This window comes from Vulpes vulpes, chromosome 14, assembly GCF_048418805.1.
Source record: "Vulpes vulpes isolate BD-2025 chromosome 14, VulVul3, whole genome shotgun sequence".
Classification (NCBI taxonomy): Eukaryota; Metazoa; Chordata; class Mammalia; order Carnivora; family Canidae; genus Vulpes; species Vulpes vulpes.
In genome coordinates this window covers 107958228-107980270 of record NC_132793.1, presented here as the reverse complement: position 1 = coordinate 107980270, position 22043 = coordinate 107958228, and the positions used below count along the sequence as shown (strand labels likewise).

The following is a 22043-nucleotide window of genomic DNA, read 5'->3' as shown; positions in this document are numbered from 1 at the left end:
CACTCGGAGCCTTAAGTGAGGACTCTTGTGCTACCCTGTTAAAGGGCAATGGGGCACAGAGATGTGTTCACACTGTTATCCACAGTGGTGTCAGATTAGTATGGTGTCCCTGTCCCGCTAAGGACAGCTAAGCTAAGACTTGCCTGAATAAATAATCCTTGGGCGCACATGGGACTGGGCAGGTGCTACCAATACTGGTGCAGATCTGCCCTGTTACCCTGAGTGGTGTTTCTAACATGCTCCTATGAAAAGCATGTTGAGGATAATTTGTGTTATGCAATCCCATTTTTATTCGAGTGTATGTGTGTATGCATGTGTGTGTGTGCATAGGGGTATATGTGTGCATAGGTATATGTGTGTGTGCATATGGGTGTATGTGTGCCTGTGGGTGTGTATGTGTATGAATATGGGTGTATATCTGTACAGGTATATGTGGGGTGTGCATATGGGTGTGTATGTGTGTATATGGGTATATGTGTGTATAAGTGCGTGTGCATATGAGTGTATGTGTACAGGTGTATGTGTGTGCATATGGATGTATATATGTGTGTATATGGGTGTGTGTGTATATGGGGGTTTGTTTGTGCACTGGGTGTGTGTGTGTGTATGTGTGCATGTGTGTGTATACAGGTGTGTATGTGTCCATATGGGGATGTATGTGTATGGCTGTGTGTATGTGCATATGGGATGTGTATGGGTGTGTGCCTGTGCACATGGGTATGTGTATGCATATGAGTGTGTGCGTGTGTGTATGTGTGCATAATTTATGTGTGCGGATTTTCCTGTGAGTACCAGACTTCATCATCTGGGGAAGAGCCCCAGGACTCAAGGTGCAAGGAGGGAGAAGGGGCAAGCCCTGGATTGGACATCTGGGCCTGGCTCTGCTCCTGCAAGGAACAGCAAGTGACTTGGGGCACGTGGCTTCTCCCATCCCCCTCTCGCCCGGTCAGGACGTTTGTTTTCTATGACACAATGGGGGTTGGATTTGCTCTTCCTGATACCTTTTCGGCCCTGAATCTCATACTAGTTGGATGCAGAGGCATTCCTGACCCTAATTCTGATAGGTAACAATACCACATACTCTAGTCCTTGGGTGAGCGTGACCGTTGCGAGCCCGGAGGGTGAATCGCAGAGTGGCGCTTTGTGAATGTGTGCTCAGAGGCTCAGAAAGGCGGTATGAAGTCATCAGACCAGCTGTGTGCCCTTGGGTGAGGAGCTAGCCTCTTTGAGCCTTGAGAGCTCATCTGTACCAAAGCGACCCACAGTCGCTGCTGTCCAGGGCCCACTGAGGGACTGCGTGGGAGCCCTGAGTGCAGCCCTGGGCCAGAAGGAGGACTTAGGAAATGCTCACCACAATGATCAGTGTGACATCTGTGCTCGTAGTTTGGCCACCATTGCAAATAAATCTCAGAGACCAGGTGGCTTCAACCACAAAAATGTAGTCTTTCCCAGTCCGGGAAGCTGGGAGTCAGATCCGGGTGTGGGCAGGGCCGGTCCTCCTGAGGTCCCCCTTCTGACCTGAAGTCTCCTCTCGTGGCCGCCCCTCTGTGCATGTCTGTGTTCTGATCTCTTCTTATAAGATCACCAGTCAGATTGGATCGGGGTCCACCCTAGTGACCTCATTTGATCATAATCACCTCTGCAAAGACCCCATCTCCAACCACGGTCACACCTGAGGTCCTGGGGTTGAGGGCTTCCACATACGTATCTGGAAGGACATAATTCAGCCCATGATGCCATCAACCTCATGGAAGATCCTAAATATGATCCCTGTTACTTCAGTCAGACCATATCTGTTGAGCGCTTCGCAGGGCGCCCGGTGTGGGCAGTGCTCACAGTGGTTACTGTGTGGCCTGTGGTGACTGCTCGCTGAGTGTGAGCTACCCTTTTCAACAAACTGGTGTTTGTCAAGGACCTAGGTACTGTCATGACCGTGCAGTGAGCAGGGACACTGACCACTGTGGCCCCAGCTACTTTAAAGGCCCTGTGACAGTCCACAGTGGAGCTTACTGGGTGTGCATTCGACCAAGGCAGATGATATCAGCTTAAACTTCCTGCTCAGCGAATACGGGTGCCCTGGATGCCAGTTTTAAAGAAGTCCTCGAACAAGTTAATTTAATTCAGTCTCCTGCATCTGAACCGAACCCATGGAGGTGCAATGAGTGCAGGGTACAGCAGGGTGCATCCCGCGCTCCTCCTCCTTCCTCCTGGGGTCGCTTCACCCACTTAGATGCTATTCAGAGATGTGCAGAAATTTGCAACACAGCCTTGAATCTGGGAGCCTCCACCCAAGAACACACCGTCCAATTCCAACATGTGGGGTCCATGCACCATGACCAGCGCCCAGCTTGGCCACATCTGCCTGGCAGGCCACAGGCCAAAGCACCCCGGCTCTCACCCCCAGATGAGGGTGGTGTGAGCACCCAGTCGGCACACACCCATGGAATCCTTCACCAGGGAGCTGCGCGTCTGGTGAAGCAGCCCTTCATCTCTCAGGGCTCTGCCCTGCTTTTACTTTGGTCTTCTGCTGGCATCTGTTGCTGGCCTATTGTGCACCTGACACTGCTCAGTGCTGGGCCTCGGGAGGGTGCTCAGGTCCCCAAAGGATGCCAGCTGCTCGGCAGCCCTCCAGCGCAAGAGAAAATGGATAGCATTCACTATCCTACCAGCCAGAGTAGCCACTGCTAATATTTTGGGGCACGCCCCTTAGGTCTCTTTTCTCTGTGTGTAATTTTTTTTTAACCCAAATGAGGTCATGATATTTTATTGTAACCTTTCTTCACCATGGCACTAAATCAGTAACTAGGCATAGCATAAAATCAACATTATTACATGATAATGTATTATTATGACAGCTTATTGTGAGGATTCTGTGGTATATGGGCACATACTATTATTTTTATTATGCTAGCTGGAGCATGGGAGAGAAATAAGTGAAGAGAAATCTCATGAACACCTACATACCCCGGTGGCCTTCCACCAATTAGAGAGCATAGCCTGTTGTCACGGCAACCGCCCCTAGGCCGGCAATGGGACAGGATGGATCTGTGAGCCTATAGGGCAGGACGGATGCCCGGGAGCCAAGACCAGAGACTCTTGTCCAGGGTGGGAGCGGGCAGTATTGGTGCCATCAGGCCACCTCTCTGATCCCTGCTGTCGGGGGCTAACCAGGGCAGGGCCAGCCTTGATAACCCGTGCATTGCAGGGCTGAGAGCCACAGGTGAGCATGTGCTCCCGATGGTAGTGGGGCCCGAGGCAGGGAAGGGGGTCCATCTGCATAGGGACCTATGAGTGCAGGCCTTGCCTCGCCCCTCATTCCAGTGTCAGCTTTGATTTGATGTTCACAAAATCCAGCGGGTAGACAAGACACAGGTGATGTTCCTGTCTTGTAAAGCAGCCCAGAGAATCCAGCTGATTTTGGCAAATGCCCCATGGATTTTACTTCAGTTTGGCAAGCATGTCCCAAGGACCTTGCTATGCCAGGCACAGATTAGGGCGAGGAACTCCATGATGAATCGGATAGAGTCATGGATCCCTGGGAGCTGCCAGCCCCAGAGCAGGGGAGACAGATGCACCAACCAACGTGAGCACCTTTAAAGGAGACAAACATCCAAGCCAGATGGTGGAGGGAAACAGGGATGGTCTTTCCGAGAGGGGGACCTGGACGGAGTCTGGAAGAACCAGAGGGTGAGCTAGGCACAGAGGTCAAGGAGGGGCATTACTGAGACAGCAGCAGGTGCCAGGTCTTTGGGCTCCAGGTGGCTGGGGAGCTATAAGGAGCTCCGCACAGACAGAAGGATAAACCACTAGGATAAGTAGGGGCATGAGAGCCCCTGAGGAGCAGTCCAAAAGTTCTGATCAAGGCCCATCCTGACTACAAATGGCAGACTTAGGATTTGAGCTGAGGACTTCTGAACCCTGCCCAGGGCTCCACAGGGAGGAGTGAGAGGTCTGAGACATCAGATGTTCCCTCTCAACCTACATCACAGATGGCAGTGTTTACCCCAGGAGCACTCACCAACTCAGGAGAGCCTTGGAGTCAGGTGGTCTGGGAAGGCTTCCTAGGGGAGGTGGGCTGGGGCTACTGAACCCTGGCATGCGGAGCCTCAGGGGGAGCAGGAATGCCAACACTGCATTTGGGAGCTGCAGCAAGGGCTTGCGTCATCCACCCAGAGGGGCTGCCGGAAGATTTGCATTGGAGGGCAGTGTGCTACTGCTCAAGCTCCAGAGACACAGGCCTGGCAGAGAAGAGAGTGATGATGGGGAGCATGGCTCTGGAGTCAGACAACCCGGGTCTCTTCCCACCACCTACCTCCCTGGCTCTGTGACTCTGGGTGAGCTACCTAGCCTCTCTGGGCTTTGCTTTCCATGTCTAGGAAGTGGAGTAACTGTGGGTGCTCCCATCATGGGCTCACTGTGAGTATTTGGTGAGTGAATGAAAGACTTAGCCCAGTGTCATCCCAGGGAAGAGCTCGTGGTGTTGGCAGGTGCTGTCGGCGATGTTTGTTCAGGGCAAGTGCAGTGGGAGAGCCAGGAGGCTCTTACCAGGTCTAGATGAGAGCAGTGAGGGCCTAGACCAGAGCCACCTGGGCGGGAACGGGGCAGCTAGTCCCACTGCAGAGAGAGTGTGGGCCCCATGCTGGCCCTGGCTCGGTTGCTGGGAACACTGGGCTTGAGCAGAAGCTTCTCTTGGGGTTTAGGTAGAGCCGAGCTAGTGGGGCAGCCTGACTGCCAGCTTTGCCCATGGCTGACAAGGCCAGACTGAGATGAATCCTGAGAGGGAGACATGGTGGGGAGGAGGTGACCATGTGTGTTCCCTCCAGGATGGATGGGAATGTTGGCATCCACAACAGGAGCATGGGGACTGACACAGATCATCGTCCCTGCCGTGACAGCTGTGGGGTGTGTGTGTGTGTGTGTGTGTGTGTGTGTGGTCCTGCAAAGCTCTAGGACCTGTCTCAGCCACGTGCTCCCAGGCAGGCCCCGGAGCCAGGGAGGAGTGGCAGGGGCCGGAGCAATAACCTGGGAGTGGTGAGGTGATGCAGGGGAAGGACAGGTCACAGGGGAGCGAGTGGTCAGTGGCTCTCACCTGAGCAAATGTAGCAGCTCCAAGTACGTCACCAGTGAGCACCTGCTGTGGGCCAGGTATGGTCCTAGCCTTACCTGAGGTCATATCCCAGCTAGCCCATCAAGTGTTAGGCACTTTGCTGCCATATCTGAAGTGCTCAACACTGCTGTGTGTGTACATGTGCATGCAAACGTGAGTGTGACTATGGGTGTGTGTAAGTGTGTAGTTTGGGTGAGTGTGGTTGTGTGTGCAAATATGTGCCATTGCATGGGAGTGTGTGGGTATGACTTTGGGGGCATGAGTATGTGTGCCAGTGTGTGACTATGTGTAAGTGTGTATGTGTGAGGGTGTGGGCATGAGGGGTGTGAATGTGGATTGGTGTGGGAGTGTGTGTGAGCATGTGTGCTAGCGTGAGAGATGAGTGAGAAAGTGAGCATATGGTCTGTGTAGGAGGGTATGTGGTATGTCTGCAAGTGTGGGTATGTGAGAGGGTATGGGCATATACAGGTTGTGCAAGTACATGTGCTAGTGTGTCCTAGTATTTGGCCGTGGGTATGAATGAGTCCATAGTCCTGGGCACAGCCTCTATGTGCATGTGCATAAGTGTATTCACTTATACATGCTTGCATGTGTGTATACGTGTATGTACACACTATATGTGTACTTAAATGCACACATACACATACATGTCATAGGTGTGCATATGCATGAATGTGTATGTGTATTTGCATGCAGACACATGTATATGTGTGTGACTTTTAAGCGTCTGCATATGTCTATTTTAACACGTATGTGTTTGCATGCTTACACATATGTTACCTGCATGTGTGCACATGTATGTTTGTGTGTCGGTGTGTTTTCACGTGCTATATATTTGCATGTATTCACACATGGGTGTGAGTGCACAATGCATGTTATGTGTGCTTGTGGATATGTGTATGCATATGTATCCATGTATTTGTATATACACACACACGTGTGCATTTTCACCTGTGCATGCACACGTGTCTAGGCCATGGACTGAGTGTCGCTGTCTGCTGGCTCTGTGCCAGGCAGCTCACCGGCTCTACCTCTGACCCTGGAGCTGTCCCACATAACCGTCCCTCCCACTTGGGGAGGGAGAGAAGTGGAGGCTCAGAGAACACACTTCCTTAGGACCCTGTGGTCTTCTCTGACGGGGCCCAGGGACCCAGGCCCGCAGGACCATGAGGAGCCCCCGCGCGTGCCTTTGCCCCTGCATCTTCCCAAGCCTGCTCCTGGGGGGGCACCCACTGTCCACGCGGCCGCCAGACCCGCCGCCCTCTGGGTCGTAAATCTACTGTGCCCTCTGCTCTCTCTCTCAGGCGAAGCTGGGCGATGAGATTCTCGACTACAGGGACTTGGCGGCTCTTCCTAAAAGCAAGGCCATCTATAACATCGACCGCCCCGACATGATCTCCTACTCGCCGTACATCAGCCACTCGGCGGCCGGCAGGCAGAGCTGCCACGAGGTACGGCCCCCGCGGCGGGTGGTGCGCCCACGGCAGGCCCGGTCTGCCTCCACCCTCTGACCCCCGGCCTCCCGTAATCCCCTCTGGTGGCCGGTGCGCATCCCCCTTAAAGAGGCTCTGCTCATCCTGGCAGGATGGAGGGTGGAAATGTGCTGATGTTGGGGAAAGTGCTGAGTACCAATTGAGAGTCTCCCCGTTTTCTCAAATTTGGGATGATTCACATATTGTATAAAATGGATCCTTTTCTTCCTTCCAAAACATCCCTGGCCTGGCTGCCACCCCCAGCAGCTGGCCTGCCCCTCTGTCTCATGACTTCCTGGAGCTGGTTGGGCCACCTGTTTGGATCACCAGCGATCGCTTCCCTAGTGTCCCATGGGTGGTGTCCTTCCCTGGTGACTTCTTCCTCTTGGCTCTTCTCCATTTTACATGGAGTCTGCTCCTGATTTTTCCCGGTCTTTGGTGGTGTTCAGACTCGGGTGTGGCTGTGGGGTCCCAATCTGCACCCACCTACCATGTGTCTGAGCTGTGCTGTGCGTGGGGCTTTATCATCCAGCATCTGGTCTGCGCTGCAGTGGACAGCCCTGGAAGAGGGTCAGAGAGGTCAGCTGACTTGGCCAGGGTCCCCCAAGTGGTGAGCCGCAGAGCTGAACAAATCCAGGCCTTTCCGCCCCCTAAGACCACATGCTGGCTGTTTCCTTAACTGCCCTTCATGCTTCCTCTGAGACGCGGGAGATCTAGAGGCCTGGGTTCCACCCCCTGGAAGCCTTGGAACATCTCCTGCCTGGTTGGAGCTTGAGCTTTCTATGCTGACTGGCTCATGGGTCCTCAGCCAGAGGCAGGGCCACTGTGAGTGCCACATGTGCACGTGGCTGTGGAGCCTGGTCACCCTCTGTTCTGCTCCTTATGGGTCCCCTGAATGTGAGCACACAAACAGAGCACAGCCTTGCATGCAAGGAGGTGAGCCACACACGGAGTCTGAGCCATGAGGTTCCCGACACCACATGCCTCCAACGGTGCACAGTCTGTGCACCACAAGTGCTTCCTGCCAGGGGGTGTGGGGACATGAGAAGGGAGGGCCGTGCGGTCCTGGGACAGATGTGTTCACACACTGAGGCTCTCCTGCCAGGTGCTGGACAACCCAGGGGGACAGAAATCCTGTGTCCACTGGCCGGTCATGCTGCCGTGGCTGAGCTGTGTCCGAACTGTCAGGGTCACCACTCACCCCTCCGGCCTCCTCACCCAACCCTGTCCCAGACTGTCCTGTGCATCCTGTCACCCTGCGCTGTGGGAGCGATTGTCCCAGGATGCAGAGGAGGGCACCAGGCTCTGGGGACATGCCTGCCCAGGGCCATGCAGCTCACAGAGGCTGAGGTGGGACTGGGGCCAGGTTAGCCAGCCCTGTCACCGTGGCCTCCACGCCGGCTTCTGCCATCACCTGGGGGCATCAGAGGCCCCCCTGCTCCCGCCCCCAGGGCTGTCCCCTCTCCAGGCCCTGCCACACTGTGGCTGGGAGCTTGCTTGGTGGTGGTGTCTGTGGGGGCCCTTCTGTGGGCAGATGATGGGGTGGGAGCCAGGAAGCCACAGAAGGAGGGTCAGGGGTCAGCTGAGCAGACACAGGCCTCAGGCTGGACAGCTCTGGCAGCTTCTTGGGAATGGCAGCCTCCTGGCAATTGCCATCAATGCAGGATTCTGGCAGGGAAATGCTCAGAGACCTGGCTTTATCTCCCTGAGCCTCAATCTCCCCTTCCATGAAATGGGAAGATTGGGAGACACTTACCCTTTCCATTCTCAGGAGAGAGGACACCCCAAGCCCTGAGGCCCAGAAGGGCCCTCTTTTCTCTGGGCCCCTTGTCTCTCCTTTCTGGAGAAAACCAAGGCTGCTAGGCTCATAGGATGTTGCCACCCTGTGCCCTGAACTGATGGTCTTCCTCTTGGAAATTATGTCCTCATGGGAGAGCAGTGGGCATCGAGGAGGGCCAGGACGGAGGCACACTCCAGGGTTGGTGTGAAGAAATGTCCTGGGAACCTCTTTCTCATACAGCCATTGACTGTATGTCTTCAAAAAGAAGGTTCTGAAATCCTGTGTCGTGTCTTGGGGTGGGGTTCCTTTCCCTATGGAGGAGGGGCTGGTCACGGGGACGTCTGTGCCCTATGCTGTTTCTTGTCCCCCCCCCCCAAGTGACCGCCTGGTGCTGAGACACTAACAGGACACTCTGTGTTGTGTCCACAGTCCCCACAGGTACTTTCGCCAACGCCGACCGAGGTAACTGCCTGCCCCCCAGCCAATGCCCGCCCTGGCTTGTGGTGCTGCCACCCGGGTTATAAACATAACCGCCCACGGCACCCCCAGGAGGGCCTCTGTGGCTCTTGACTGTGAGGTCTGGAGCCATGGTCCTCGGAGCCTGAAGTGCCGTCCTTGGTGTTGGTTATTTTTATAATCAGGTCTCATCTGCATGCTTCCCCAGTACACCTGTTGGGCCTGCAGTCGCCGATACGTGGGACATGGCATTCTCGAGGTCTGGGTCCTGGCTTCCTGTAGGGAAAAAGCCCAGGATCCTGGGTTAGCTTAGGCCCACCTCACACTCCTCTGAGTGGAACCTCTGAAGCACCTGGATCCACACAGATGAAAATTCTGGAAGCATTTCCCTATCTAAGAGCATTTATAGTCAGCAGCTCTGTCTTCCTGTTTCTCAGAGCTACTCAGTGGCATGGACAGGTGCCAATTAGACTTCAATCTGCATGGGCACCAAACCCTCAGATCCAGGAATGTGGCAACCAGCCCGGACGAGCGGCCCTCAACGCCCAGCCTCGAAAACCACATGTGGCAGGCGAGCCCCAGACAGGCTAGGCGAGGACAGGACACCCTTGGGGTGGAAGCTGGCCGGTGGGGCTGTGTGTGCGGAGGATGCCCAGAGATGCCACTACTTCTGGGGAGAGAGTGCCCATCACCGTGGGTGAGACGGGCCAGGCAGGCTCAGAGTGGAGCACAGGTGACAGCTGGCAGGTGCGATCCCAGCCCGAGGGCTGGCCTGGGCAAAGTGTGGAGGTAGGGGTACAGGCAGGAGTTAGGGACAGTGGCCCCACTGGTTCTTAGGGGGCAGAGGTCAGCTCAGAAAGGGTGAGAGCTGTGAGTACCAGACCCAGACTCTCGTCTCCCGTGTGCTTATCCCTGTGCTGGCCTCAGGGGCAAAGCAACAGTGTCCACCCCACGGCGGGATGCTGGGCTGGGCTGTCTCACAACTCTGGCCAGCGTGCCCGGCTGTGATGGGCCCAGCAGCCTGCTCTTCCCCGTACCATGGTGTCATGCCATCTCACACCACCTGCCACCTGCTCTGACCACTCCAAACACTTGTTCATCCTGCTTGAATGGAGTCTTGTGGGCCAGTGCTTGTGGGTCTGACTCAACCTGGCCTTCGGGCCGGGGAGGGGTGCCTTCCTACCTCCTATACCCGGGAGCCCCTGTTGAGTGGGAGGAGGGGGGAGGAGAACACAGAATCTCATGGTTCTCAAATCTCTCAAAATGTCATGGTTGTAAGGAGCTTGGGTCCTAGAAAGGATGGGGCTGGAGGGGCCCCAAGAGGGTGTCAGGGAGCCAGGTGCCTCCACCACATCTTTGGGAGCCCAGACGTAGGGAGGGGCTGATGGAGACACTGCTCCCTGGGACCTGGGGGCATGGGGACTGTGCTCAGGCCAAGGGGAGTGTTGGCACAAGGCCAGGCCCCTCCCTGGCTCTCCAGGTGTGCCCTGCAGGTGCAGAGGCTTTCATCCTGGGGCCATGTTGAGTCAAACACTGGGAGGAGGGTGAACGTGTGGCATGGTGGTGGGGGGGGGCAGTGCCCTCGGCTCCGGGGTTCACTAGGCTGTCTTCCCTCCCAGGGGGATCAGGATGACCGCTCCTACAAGCAGTGCCGGACCTCCAGCCCCAGCTCCACTGGGTCAGTCAGTCTCGGGCGCTACACTCCGACCTCACGGTCGCCCCAGCACTACAGCCGTCCAGGTACTTAAACCCCATGGCTGCTCTACCCCCCAGCGAAGCTGTACGTGTTCCTTTTCCTCTTATGAATCTGTGTCTTCCTTTACTCAAGGGCCGGGTGTGGGATTGCCAGTGAGTGATGGGAAAGCCTGTCCCTGTAACGTGTCCGTGAAGGCTGGCCCCTCTCAGGTCTGGGAGGGAGGAACACAGGCAGCTGGTTACCCTAATAATTAGAGGGGACGTCTGCTGAAACACGCAGGCAGCACCAAGTACTTAGAATCTAGCGGGTGTTTCAGTGGCAGAAGATATCAGAAAGGTGAAGCAGCATCGATGGGGGAGACCAGAGGTCTACTCATCCCAGGCTCATGTGGGTCCGGCGGGGTTTGAGCTGTGAGGGTAGCATTAATGACCAAAAAATGGTTAGAATATTTATTGACACTTCACATGTAGTTGGGTCGGTGGCCCCAAAGACAGTCATCACCATGGGACAGTTGGTGAGAGGCCACTGCCCCCTCCCAGCAGGGAGATGCCTGGGGCAGGGTGCTATCCACTCCCAGTCCACCTCCTTCCCTGCCTGGCGCCCAGCTCTGTATTGCTTGCCCTTAGCTTTGAAAACTCATCGTTGCCCTTGGTGTGTCAAAGCCACAGGGACACTCCATGCACACACTGCCTCCGTGAGGGGTTTTTCCAAGCTGCTTCCTCCGTGGCCAGCTGCCGCATGACTCCATTTCCACATCCATGGACTACAGCTCGAATTTTCACAGCCTTTGTGGAAAAATCAACTCATTCATTTGCAAAGTTATTTTCATGGACTCCCTGCAATGTTCTTGGAACATCCTGCTCAATAAGTGGAAAGGGGTTGAATCAGTGAGGATGTGAGTGAGCAAGTGTGTGAATGAGTGAGCGAATGAGTGAGTTATCCAATGAGTGAGTGAGTGAGCGAGTGTATGAATGAATGAGTGAGTGAATGAGTGAGCCAGTGAGTGTGAATGAGTGAATGAGTGAGTGAGCAAGTGAGCAAGTATGTGAATGAATGAGTAAGCAAATGAGTGAATGAACCAGTGAGTGTATGAATGAATGAATGAGTAAGCAAGTGAGTGAATGAGTGAGTGAGTGTGTGAATGAATGAGTGAGCAAATGAGTGACTGAGTGAATGGATAAGTGAGCAAATGAGTGAGCAAATGAATGAATGAGCCAGTGAGTGTGTGAGGGAGTGAGTGAATGAGTTGTGAGTGAATGAATGAGTGAGTTCGTGAGTAAGCAAGTGAGTGAGTGAATGAGTGAGAGTGTGAGTGAGCAAGCGAGTGAATGAGTAAGCAAGTGAGCAAGTGACTGAGCAAGTGTGTGTTGTGAGCGTGTGAGTGAGTGAATGTGTGAGTGAGCAAATGAATGAGTGAGCGAGCGAGCAGGCGAGCAGGCGAGTGAGGGTGAAGGGCAGTCAGCCTCCTCAGTGCCCTCTCCCAGGGCCCCCCTCCTGACCCCCGAGCACCGTGTTTTGGGTCACCTGGGCTTGGTGGCTGTGCCTGGCCACGCGGTCACCTCGGAGAGCCAACACGTGTATGTCAGCACGTCAGCCACGTGGCCGTCAGGTGCGCGCTCGCCCCGGTCTGGCCAGCTGCTCCCCACCTGCCTCTGACGCCAAGAAGCCTCGGAGTGGAGTGACAGGCGGGGCTCCGGGGCCGGTGGGTAAAGTCCAGCAGCCCCGGGGCTGCCGCCCTGTCCCTCAGCGGGCAGGGAGTCCTCACTCGGAAGCTGGGGCAGACTGGTCTAAAGCGTATTTGGTGACCCCCCTCAGGTGCCTCAAAAAGGTGTGCTTTCTTCGGGAGAGGAAGCAAAAATGTTCCTAGCAGAGTGGGGCCTAGGAATATTTTGTGGCTTTGCGGCCAGCGAGCGCGGGGTGGACTCTGACTTGCTCTCTGTTGCCCGCAGCTGGTACTGTGAGTGTTGGTACCAGTAGCTGCCTGTCCCTGTCCCAACACCCAAGCCCTACATCCGTGTTCAGACATCATTACATCCCCTACTTCCGAGGTAAGGTGCGCAGTGCTGCGGGCTTGGGCACTCGCAGGGCGTCTGGCCACACGTCTGTGTCTTGCTGTCCTGTGTCCGCCGCATGGCTTCCCCGAGCCCTGTGTCTCAGCCCGTGCCCCTCGCTGTGTGTCTCGTGAGTCTGGCTCCGTTTCTGTTGGTGTATAAATGTTCCTGGGAGGAGGACGTAGGTGGCTTGTCATGGGAAGCGGTGAGGAGTGGAGGGCGAGCAGCAGGGACGGGAGGCTAGCTCTCCCTAGCGTGGCCTCGGCCTTGTTCTGAGAGCCTTCACCCGTTACCCCCATTTCCCTTCCCACATCCGCTCCGTGGGGCAGAGGGATCGCTTGCAGCCATCATCAGGAGCAAAAGCAAAAGCACGAAGGGGCTGTGATTTGTTCGTGGCCCCAGGGCACGTGGTGGCCGGGAAGGGCTCTGGCTCCTGTCTCCTTCTAGGGTGCAGACCCGCCCGCCGTCCACATCCCTGCATGGATAACGTATATGAATCACACCAGAAAAATGGCCAAGCTCGTTTCCTGTACATCATGGGCTGAGCCGTGTCCCCAAGATTCATATGTTAAAGCCCTAACCACCAGGGTGACCGCGTTTGGAGATGGGGTCTTTGGGAGGCCAGGAGGGTTACATGAAGTCACTAAGGTGAGGCCCTAATCCAATAAGATGGGAGGCCTTAAGGAAGAGGAAAAGACACCGGGAGAGCTCTCACTCTGCATGTGCTCAGAGGGAGGGCCTCACGGTCGCGTGAGGACATGGTGGCCATCTGGCAGCCAGGAGGACGGCTCTCACCAGAGACCGGACCTGCCACACTTTGGTCTGGGACTTGCAGCCTCCAGAACTGTAAGAAAACACATCTGTTGCTGAAGCAGCCCAATGCGGCACTCGGTTCCGCAGCCCTAGCCGACCGAGCCACCATGGAGAGATGCTCCGGGCGTCAGAGGGAGCAGCAGTGATGTTCTTACTGACGCCCCCAGAGGTGCATCAAGGCCCCCATGCTGTCCAGCTACAGAGTGGAATATGTCCATCCCAAAGGGACCTGGAGGCGAGCCAAGCTCAGCTGGATTGTTCCCCCATCTGATGGTCTCAGTGGGGGCTCACGGGGACTTGCATGTTCCCTTCTGTCCATCACCATTGCTTGCTCTGTGTGTGCAGAGCCCCCGAGCATCGGGACCTGTCCTTACAGCCCATGGTCCGTCTCTTCTGGACACACTGTCTCTTTTGAGAAGCAGCAAAGCTGGAAACAGTACATCCTGTGAGTGGGAAAGCCTCCAGCAAGGACTTGCCATGTGCATCCACGGGGCACATGGAGGTCGCGTGACCAGTGTGCTCTCACCAAGAGGCACACAAAACACTCACTGCAAACCAGGGCCATCTGCCTGTTAGGTGACAGGCCAGCAAAGAGCTGCCTCTTCTCCCTTGGCTCACGGGCCCAAATGGCACAGACACACTATTTTCCCCTTGCCCACCGTGGCCCCGCTCTGGGTGGGGCTGTCCCCCGGGGGCTCCGGCAGAAGTGTGGCCTGGAGACGAGGCCAGGCTATGCTGTCTTTGCTGTAACCTTGCTGTCCTGGTGGCCCCCGTGTGCTGGCCAACACCAGTCCAGGCTGGGGATGGAGCAGACCCTGTGAGCCTGTCCTCCGCTGCTCCCCTGTGACCTTCCAGCCTCTAATTCTTACCACCCCAGGGTGAGGAAGGCCAGGATGGGCCCTTAGCCATGGGCAGGCCCCTGGGCAGTGCCTCAGACCTGCAGCATGCCTGCTCCAGGCAGGTCAGGGGGAGCAGCGCCCCTTCCCCAGCCCCGTAAGGGAGGGCCAGGGAGGGGCAGTCGTGTTGACCTCGGGCAGGAGCAGCGAGGCTCTTCCTTTACCCCTACGGTGGGGAAGACCATGCAGACAGGCTCCGCCCCTGCCCACCAAAACATGATCTGGAAGCCATTGCATAGCCTGGCCAAGGGCATCCTCTGGGGGCAGGAGCACGGTGCCTCTGCTGTCTGCTGAGTGGGCAAAGGCACCAGCCCCGTGGTGGGTCCTGGTTCCCTCCTGGCTGCTGTGGCTGCCAATTCCCTTTGTCAGAAATCTGTCTGGGTCAGATGCAGGGGAGGCCTGACCCTGTGGCCCTGCTCCACACCCAACTTCCAGGGCCATTTGGGACCATTGGAGTGCCCAGCCTCTTTACATGACTCACCCCAGAGGAGACCAAGGCTCAGAGAGACAGTGCTGGCCTGAGATCCCAAAGGTCTGTGGGGCAGAGCCAAGTCAGGCTCTTGTGCACAAGCCATGTCCACTGCAGGTCCTAAGTCCACCTCAGAGGCCACCCTGAGGGAACCTGTCCTCCTCCTGATGCCTGCACTCAGCCACCTGCTGTAAGGCATCCCAGCCTATGGGCATTCAGGTGGCCAGCTGTGTCAAGGCCTGTCCTTCTCCCAGCTGGTCACGGCCCTGTGTCCACCCATGCTCCCCGGGAAAGCCTTTCCTGGCCTCTCGTGGCATCCTTAGCATCTTTGACTCCTCTAGGTGGAGATTCCTCTCTGAATGCCGCTGTGGGTGGAGGGCTCCCCAAGGAGAGGCATGCCCTCATCCCAGCCAGCACTTGCCCTGACCCGGCTATGTGCTGACAGGGGTCTCTGGCTTTCTTCCTCTCTTCTTGCTGGACCCCTATCCTAGACATACCTTCCTCCCCACCTCATGTCTCAATGTCCAAAGACACCCCTCTACCAAGACCTGCAGACGGCATCAGTGTTGGTGGTAATCATTTGCAATTTAGTATGAATTTCAGACCCTGGTCCATCTCCTGTGGCAGTGTAAGACTTAAGCTTGACGTCTCACCTGTTAAGGAGTAGGCAGGTATGGAGTGTCCAGGGTAAGCGATGCTGCTGGAACCTCTTCACTGAGGAGCTGCCACTTACTGGCTAGCAAGCCTTCTCCCCATATGGCGTGAGGGGAGAGAAGGAGCTTCTGGTACAGAGCCTCAGGTCAGGGCCCGCTTCCCACACACCTGCTGGGCCCCCGAGACACCTCTTCATCTAGCCCCAGTCCTTGGGCCATCCACCTTAGGGGGTAGTTGTGGTCAAGGGTCAGATGGCCTGTGGCCCCCAGCTCAGCCAGGAGATCAAGGTCACATTGATGGCCGGTACCCTTGACATGATGTGACAGGAGGGCACCGCACCCCTGGGGTCTTCCTCCTGAGAACCCTCAGTTCCTGTCCAGTCATGAGATGAGAAATAATCAGACCCGTCCTCAGTGAGGAACACCCACCGCCCAGAAGCCCTGACCAGGACTCCTCATAAAAATCTTCGAAAACCAGGGAAGTCTGAGAAAGCATCAAGGCCCAGAGGAGCCTGGATGGTAGCATGTCACATGATGTCCTGGACGGGCGCCAGGGACAGGGAAGGGACATTAGGTGAAACTGTGAAATCTGAAAAAGGATGGCGTTTAGCCAACACAAAGTGGTGCTACGTGGCAGCAACGTGAGCATGGGGGACTTTCTGAGCCCTCTGGACTGCCTGAAACTATTCCAAAATAAACCACTTACTTAAATTTTAGGAAGAAGAAGAAGGCCCTCCAACCAGTAGAGGTCAGAATCCGACCTCCTTCCTGAATTGCCTCCAGAATCCACAAGAGCTGTATCAGAAGGGGCTTCTGTGGCTTCTCAAAGTCACCGCACAGCCGGCCTCTCCTCTGGTTTTCCCACCTCCATGGCAACATCAGTGGTTTGGGGTTTTTAACCACTAAGGCCCCTGGGGCAGTGACTGGAACCTCGGGGGGCATGGTGAGCCGGCCAGAGCTGCGCCTCACCAGGACCCTGCCCCAGGCCCTCCCAGCCCCGTCCCTCCTGCAGGAGGCAGCCAGGTGGTGCAAGTCCTGCGGGGCTGTTGTGGGTATTTTGTGAGCATCCGTGAGCTGATGTGGGCAAAGCCCTCCAAGGGCCCCTGGCCGGGGGTGATGTTAGCAGTGTGTTTTATTATGATGAAGTCACCCAGAGAGTCCAGAGAGTGGAATGACTAGCAGAGGGCTGGGTCTTCCAGGGAGGCTTTGCCCCAGGGCCTTGACCCAGGAAGAGCCTGGACCCATGGGGAAGATTGCAAAGGGGATTCTGCTGGGGATGGAAGAGGAAGGGAGGCTGGTGGGAGGGGATGCCAGGAGAGGCATCTCAGCCTGGGACCAAGGTGATGGAGTTTGCTGACCACCGTACACCTGGATGGCAGGAGTGTGTGGCATGATGGGCCACTGCTTCTGCGTATGTGTCCCCAACTGCCTCTGGGTCTCGGACCCCAGGAGTAGTTGCTGAGCACTGTGGGTGCTCCCCAGATCGATCAGCGCACACACAGGGTCTTCCCTGTGATGGACACTGCAGGGTAGGCTTGGGGGCTGGGGGGGGACAGGAGCCTGCCCACGTGTCTGATCGTCTGCAGCCACCCGGGCAGGACCCGGGTGGGTGAGGTCCCGTGAATTCTAGGCAGAAGGAAGTGAGCTGTTTGAAGCCTCCGGGATTCAATAGTTCGGCCAGGAGCACACTCAGCTCAGTGATGACACTGAAATGGGCAGTTCTCGGCTGTTCTGGGGCCTGTGCAAGGACACTATTTAAAGCCCACACTTCTGCTGTGTTTCTCTGCCCTTGGGGGAGGATCCAGTCATAGCTCTATGGTCAATAGAGCCGATCTGTGGTTTCCTTTACGTGGGGAACCTCCCCCCTGGGGGCTCAGAAATGGCCCAAAGGCCCCTGCTCCCAGGGCCTGGTGTGGAGCTCTAGAAGGGTCTGTGCTGCACTGAGGGCATGGCCTGGGGAGAGGCGGGGTTCCCACAGTGACAGGGGGCAAGTCATCACCTGAAGTTCCTTCAGTGCTGACAAGTGGATCAGTGCCCAGGCGCAGAAAGATGCTCCAAGCTGCGGTCAGCAGCCCCCAGTGTGGCCTCAGCCTGGGTCGGGCAGCTGGTTGTGGCCTGCTTGGGCTGAGCCCACCCCTGCCCTGCGAGCCCTCCTGGGTTCCTGGGGCACCCGACCCAGGCAAAGGGCACTCTGAGCCCCGCCCGCTGCCCCCTCCTCGTGAGCACGCCGTTGCGGCCCCCTGGGAGGGCTGGGTCACCAGCCCGGTCACCTCGGGGCTCTGCTGCTTTGAACGGCTGCATCTCCCAGGGGCTCCTTCCAAGTCAGGAGCTCCCCTTCCCTTGCCAGGCTGTGATCTAAGGCGGCAGAGGGTTTCCTGAGGCTAACGGGAGGGGAAATGAGGCGTGCCTTATGAGTGTCTTGCTAAAATGAGCCATAAACCTCATCATCCACAGTGTTCGATTGCCCATTGCATTCTGTCTATCATGTCATTCCTTAAATAGGTATGTGTAGGGCGGCGGGGGGGTGAGGGTCACCCGGGGAACTGCGGCTGTCTGAATCTGTCACTTGATAATCCAACCTTGTTCACAACGTCAAAATTACAAATCCAGATGGGATGAGAAATTGGAGCCAGAATTGGGGAATTCTTTTCATTTTAATTTGCCAAAAATAGCTTTATTTAGGGAACATGACCACTAATGAGTACCAATTTTCTCTTCGTCTCTTATAGCTTTTAGGGATGGATTTTTGTTGTAATCCTATTCTGAATGACTAATTGGTGGATTCTCCAAGAAAGCGGCATCTTTTTATGCAAGGATGCACAGGGAGGGAGGCTTTAGTTTTGGTGAATTTGCAATTTGCTGGATTCAAGCACCAGCCCTGGCTGAACAACGAGGAGAGTGCGGTCAGCCCAGAGCCAGGCCGACCTCCCCACAAACTAGCAACCCGCATGCCCTTGTCCTTGGTGCCACTGTTTCTTTGCCATGGGGCCACTGGAAGGAGTCCGCTTGAGGTTGGATTAACAAGCCTTGGGCCCCGTCTGGAAATGTGGGTGGGGGGCACCCTCCCTTCTCTGTGCAGAGCCTTGGGGCAGGCTCCACCAGGCAGGGGAGATGGGCCGGCTGGGAACAAGCGTTCCTACTTGACATACTCTCCTTTGCCTTCCCCTTCCTCCCTTCTACCTGCCTTTGCTCTTCCGTCTGGAGGCAGTGAAAGTGGCCGGAGCACCCCCAGCCTCTCAGTGCTCTCAGACAGCAAGCCTCCCCCCTGCACCTACCAGCAGGCGCCTCGCCACTTCCACGTCCCAGGTAGGCACCCGGGACGCGCGGTTGGGCGTGCCATGCAGAGAATCTGATTGCACGGAATTGCCAGGATTCTCGAGCCTCTCCACATCCCCCCAATTCTGAGGGTTCACACATCCCCCACCCCCACTGGCATGCTTTGGAGTTTCTCCCAAAGCCTCACAAACAGCAGGGAGACATTTTTGCCCTCCTGAGAATGTGCTGGAGAGAAGGTGCTGTCCTGCCGGATGGCCACTCAAGCTGCCTCCCTCCCTCCGCCCCTTGAGCTAGATTCTGGCTTCGGGCTGGGTGACGCTTGGTCTGAAGATTGGGTCCCAGGCATCAGTTGCTTGTGGGGTGCCAGAGCCTCTCTGGCCGCTTTGGATCTGGTGCCTGACGGCTGCTGAGGAAAAGCAGGGGGATGGAAACCGGTCTGCTTGCTCACGCTGCTCTTCTCTCTCTCTCTTCTTTCCCAGACACTGGCGTAAAAGATAACATCTATAGGAAACCCCCTATCTACAAACAGCATGGTACAGTCGGATTTCCTCTGCTGCTGTGTTCTCTGCATGCCTGTTGCACCCATTTGCTTCTGAATGCTTCCTTTTGTTGTGTTCCGATCCGTGATGGGGCGGCAGCATGGTTAGTCTGAGTGTCAGGCTCAGCGCACACTGAATTCACTAGCGGGCTCCCGGGAGCCTCTTCATCAAAGACCGCGGAGGGCATCTCTGAGTAAGGATGCCTCCGTGCCACGAAGCTGAGGCTGATGCACGTCAAGGGGCTTGGGGTGTGGGTTCATCACTGACAGCCCGTCTCCGGGGCTCCAGTTATGCTGCTTTGAGTGAGGCAGCCAGGATGATGTCTGCCAAGGCGGTGAGGGAGGCTTCTTGGACCACCGCCCAACCCAGCCAGAATTTTGGAAAACAGAACAAACCAGATTAAGCCATTTATTCTTGTGTTTGGGGAATTTCTGAGGATAGAATGAATCCTAGCTAGCCTTCAGCTACAGAGTGTTGTTGCATCGGCAAATGGGCTGGACAGGTCTGGCAGTGGAGGGGGGCAGTTCTCTCAGCCTCTACCTTCCCTCTCCAAGGCGACTGCCCACCTCCACACCACCTGAGTCTGCCTGGGACAGGTGCATGGGCCATAGGTGGCTGGAGCCATGGAGCAGGATGCAGAAGGCTCAAAGTCTCCCCTGTTTTTTGATGGAATTTCTGGGTGATTTGGGGCATGTGGCTTTACTATCCTGAGCCTCTGTTTCCTTTTCTGCAAAATAGGACAGATCCATCCACCCTGCCCTCTTAACAGGCTGGTTATGAAACCTGATGGAATAAGGAATGTGGAAGTATGTTCTAAACGTAAAGTACTGTGCACATGATGGAGATATGGGAAGAGGAATTCCCATATTTAAAGTTCTTGTCCAGATGCACCCAAAGAAAATGGCCACATCCCACATCCATAACTACATCACTGTTAGGTGGAATCTTATAAAAACACGCTTTCTGTGACTTACTGATAAATCAGTGGTCTGATTGTACAAACAAGATTTCTAATTTTTCCTAGATTGCAATAGGCCCCATGCTTTGTGCATTTCTTCTTCTTCCCAAGAAGAAAAAGAATGGATTAAACTCTCAGTTGCCCAGAAGACAGTGACTTTTACCATTCCCTCTCAGCCAGGGGAAGCTTGGAGCACAGATGTCCCAGGGGGATCAGAGAGGGGTGGGCCAGTTAGATCCCAGGGCCCTTAAAGATTGTCCAGACCAGCCCCTTCTTGTTACAAGTGGGGGGCTGAGGCCCAGCTGAAGGAAGGAGCAGTTATGTTAAGTGCCGTCTTAACCCTCATGGTGCCCGTGTTCAAGCCTACATGGAAAGGTGTGCGTTCTGTACTTGTCACAAGTGGCATTGGCTGATGTGGCCTTTTATTAACCTCAAACATGTAATGAATATACATGGTATAAGACGGGCCGGCCTCTTAGGAAGCAGAAGGGACAGTAAATCAGGAGATGAACTTGCTCAGCGGCTTCTGAACAAGCCAGATCTAAGACAAAGAGCTTCCAACTCTAAGTCCCTTGACCAAATCGTCCAATGAAGACATTTTATTTTACTGTTGCCAGTGTGAGTCCTTGTGTTGTTGTTTTTAAACTGGATACAAAGGCCTCTCCTATCCAAAGGCAAGAGGATTCCTGTACAACTGAACCATGAACGATAACCAAAGCCCATTTATTAATCCAGAAATCTGCCATGTTGATTCTTTTGGGAAATAGACTTTATAGAGTACCTACCCTCTACCCAGCATCCAGCCCCATTCTAGGGATACACGTGAATACAGCCTGTCCCTTTGTAAATGTGGATGGGCTAGGGACAGGGAGGGGATGGGACTCAGCATGTGTGTGTACTATCCTTAACCAGGTTTCCTTCAGGAATGCTCAGAAAATAACATTTGTGTTAGGATGCATTCGGTTTCCAATATATTTTAGATGTTTTGATTTTACAAGATTTCCCCCATCCAAGTGGAGCACATCCTGTCAGAAGTGTGTGTGTGAGCACATGTGTGTGTGTGAGCATGTCTGTAAAATCACGCATCTATGAGACCATGTGCGTGAGTGTGTGAGCACGTCTGTAGGATCATGTGTGTATGAGAGCAGGTGTGTGCATGTGTGTAAGATCATGTGTGTGTATGAGAGCATGCACGTGAGAGTGAGTGCATGTGTGTGTGAGTGCATGCATGCATGAGCATGCATGTGTGTGTGTACACACACACACACCCCACTCAGCAAAGTGACCACCCAGTCATCTCTCAGGGGAGAGACTTGAGAAGCCACTGTGTTGACCTTCATCTGTCTCGAGATACTTACTCTGGGTGATAGTGTTGCATTACTGGACCATTTAACTAGTTTAAGATAATACGACCAACCACTTTAAAAGTCAGAGTTTTTAATTAATGCATTTACTTTTCGATGCCCTATCTCCCACTCACAGAAAGTCTTTCTTAATTAGTGTTGCTCTTTTCTGGTGCTCACATTGCATTCCCGTTCTGGGGAGGCGAGCCTCCAGAGGTGAGCTGGCTGCTGCCACCCCATGGTGGCCAGGGTGGCTAGGGCTCCAGCCACTGCTGTGAGTGCACTTGTTCTGTGTGGGCACCCGACAGCTGGCAGTGCTTTTCCTGGCGGCCCACCGTGAGGTTGGCACCACGTGGACGAGGAGTGTGAGGTTGGGGCTGAGAAGTGGCTGCTCTGCAGCCCGGCTAGTGTTTAGCCCCGGGTTTGTTTGACCCCCGACCTCTGGCCCTTGACCCTCCTGCTCTCGCTGTATAGCATTTAGGGCCCAATAGTATATTGTACTATATTAGTTCCAGCTCCACTTGATTTAATGAT

At 55.2% G+C, this 22043-nt stretch overlaps 1 protein-coding gene across 13 annotated transcripts in view; it reads left to right on the top strand.

The window, feature by feature from the left end:
- ABLIM2 (actin binding LIM protein family member 2) overlaps window positions 1–22043 on the top strand; it is a 142183-nt gene that overhangs the window by 84598 nt on the left and 35542 nt on the right. For 8 of the 13 annotated variants that reach the window (XM_072737597.1, XM_072737596.1, XM_072737609.1 and 5 more), the window contains 6 exons: window positions 6412–6558; window positions 8789–8821; window positions 10435–10555; window positions 12461–12559; window positions 18598–18699; window positions 19149–19202. In XM_072737597.1, coding sequence (XP_072593698.1) covers window positions 6412–6558; window positions 8789–8821; window positions 10435–10555; window positions 12461–12559; window positions 18598–18699; window positions 19149–19202 — 556 coding nt within the window. The remainder of the gene's footprint in view (window positions 1–6411; window positions 6559–8788; window positions 8822–10434; window positions 10556–12460; window positions 12560–18597; window positions 18700–19148; window positions 19203–22043) is intronic. The other 5 variants (XM_072737607.1, XM_072737606.1, XM_072737604.1 and 2 more) reach the window with 4 other exon arrangements.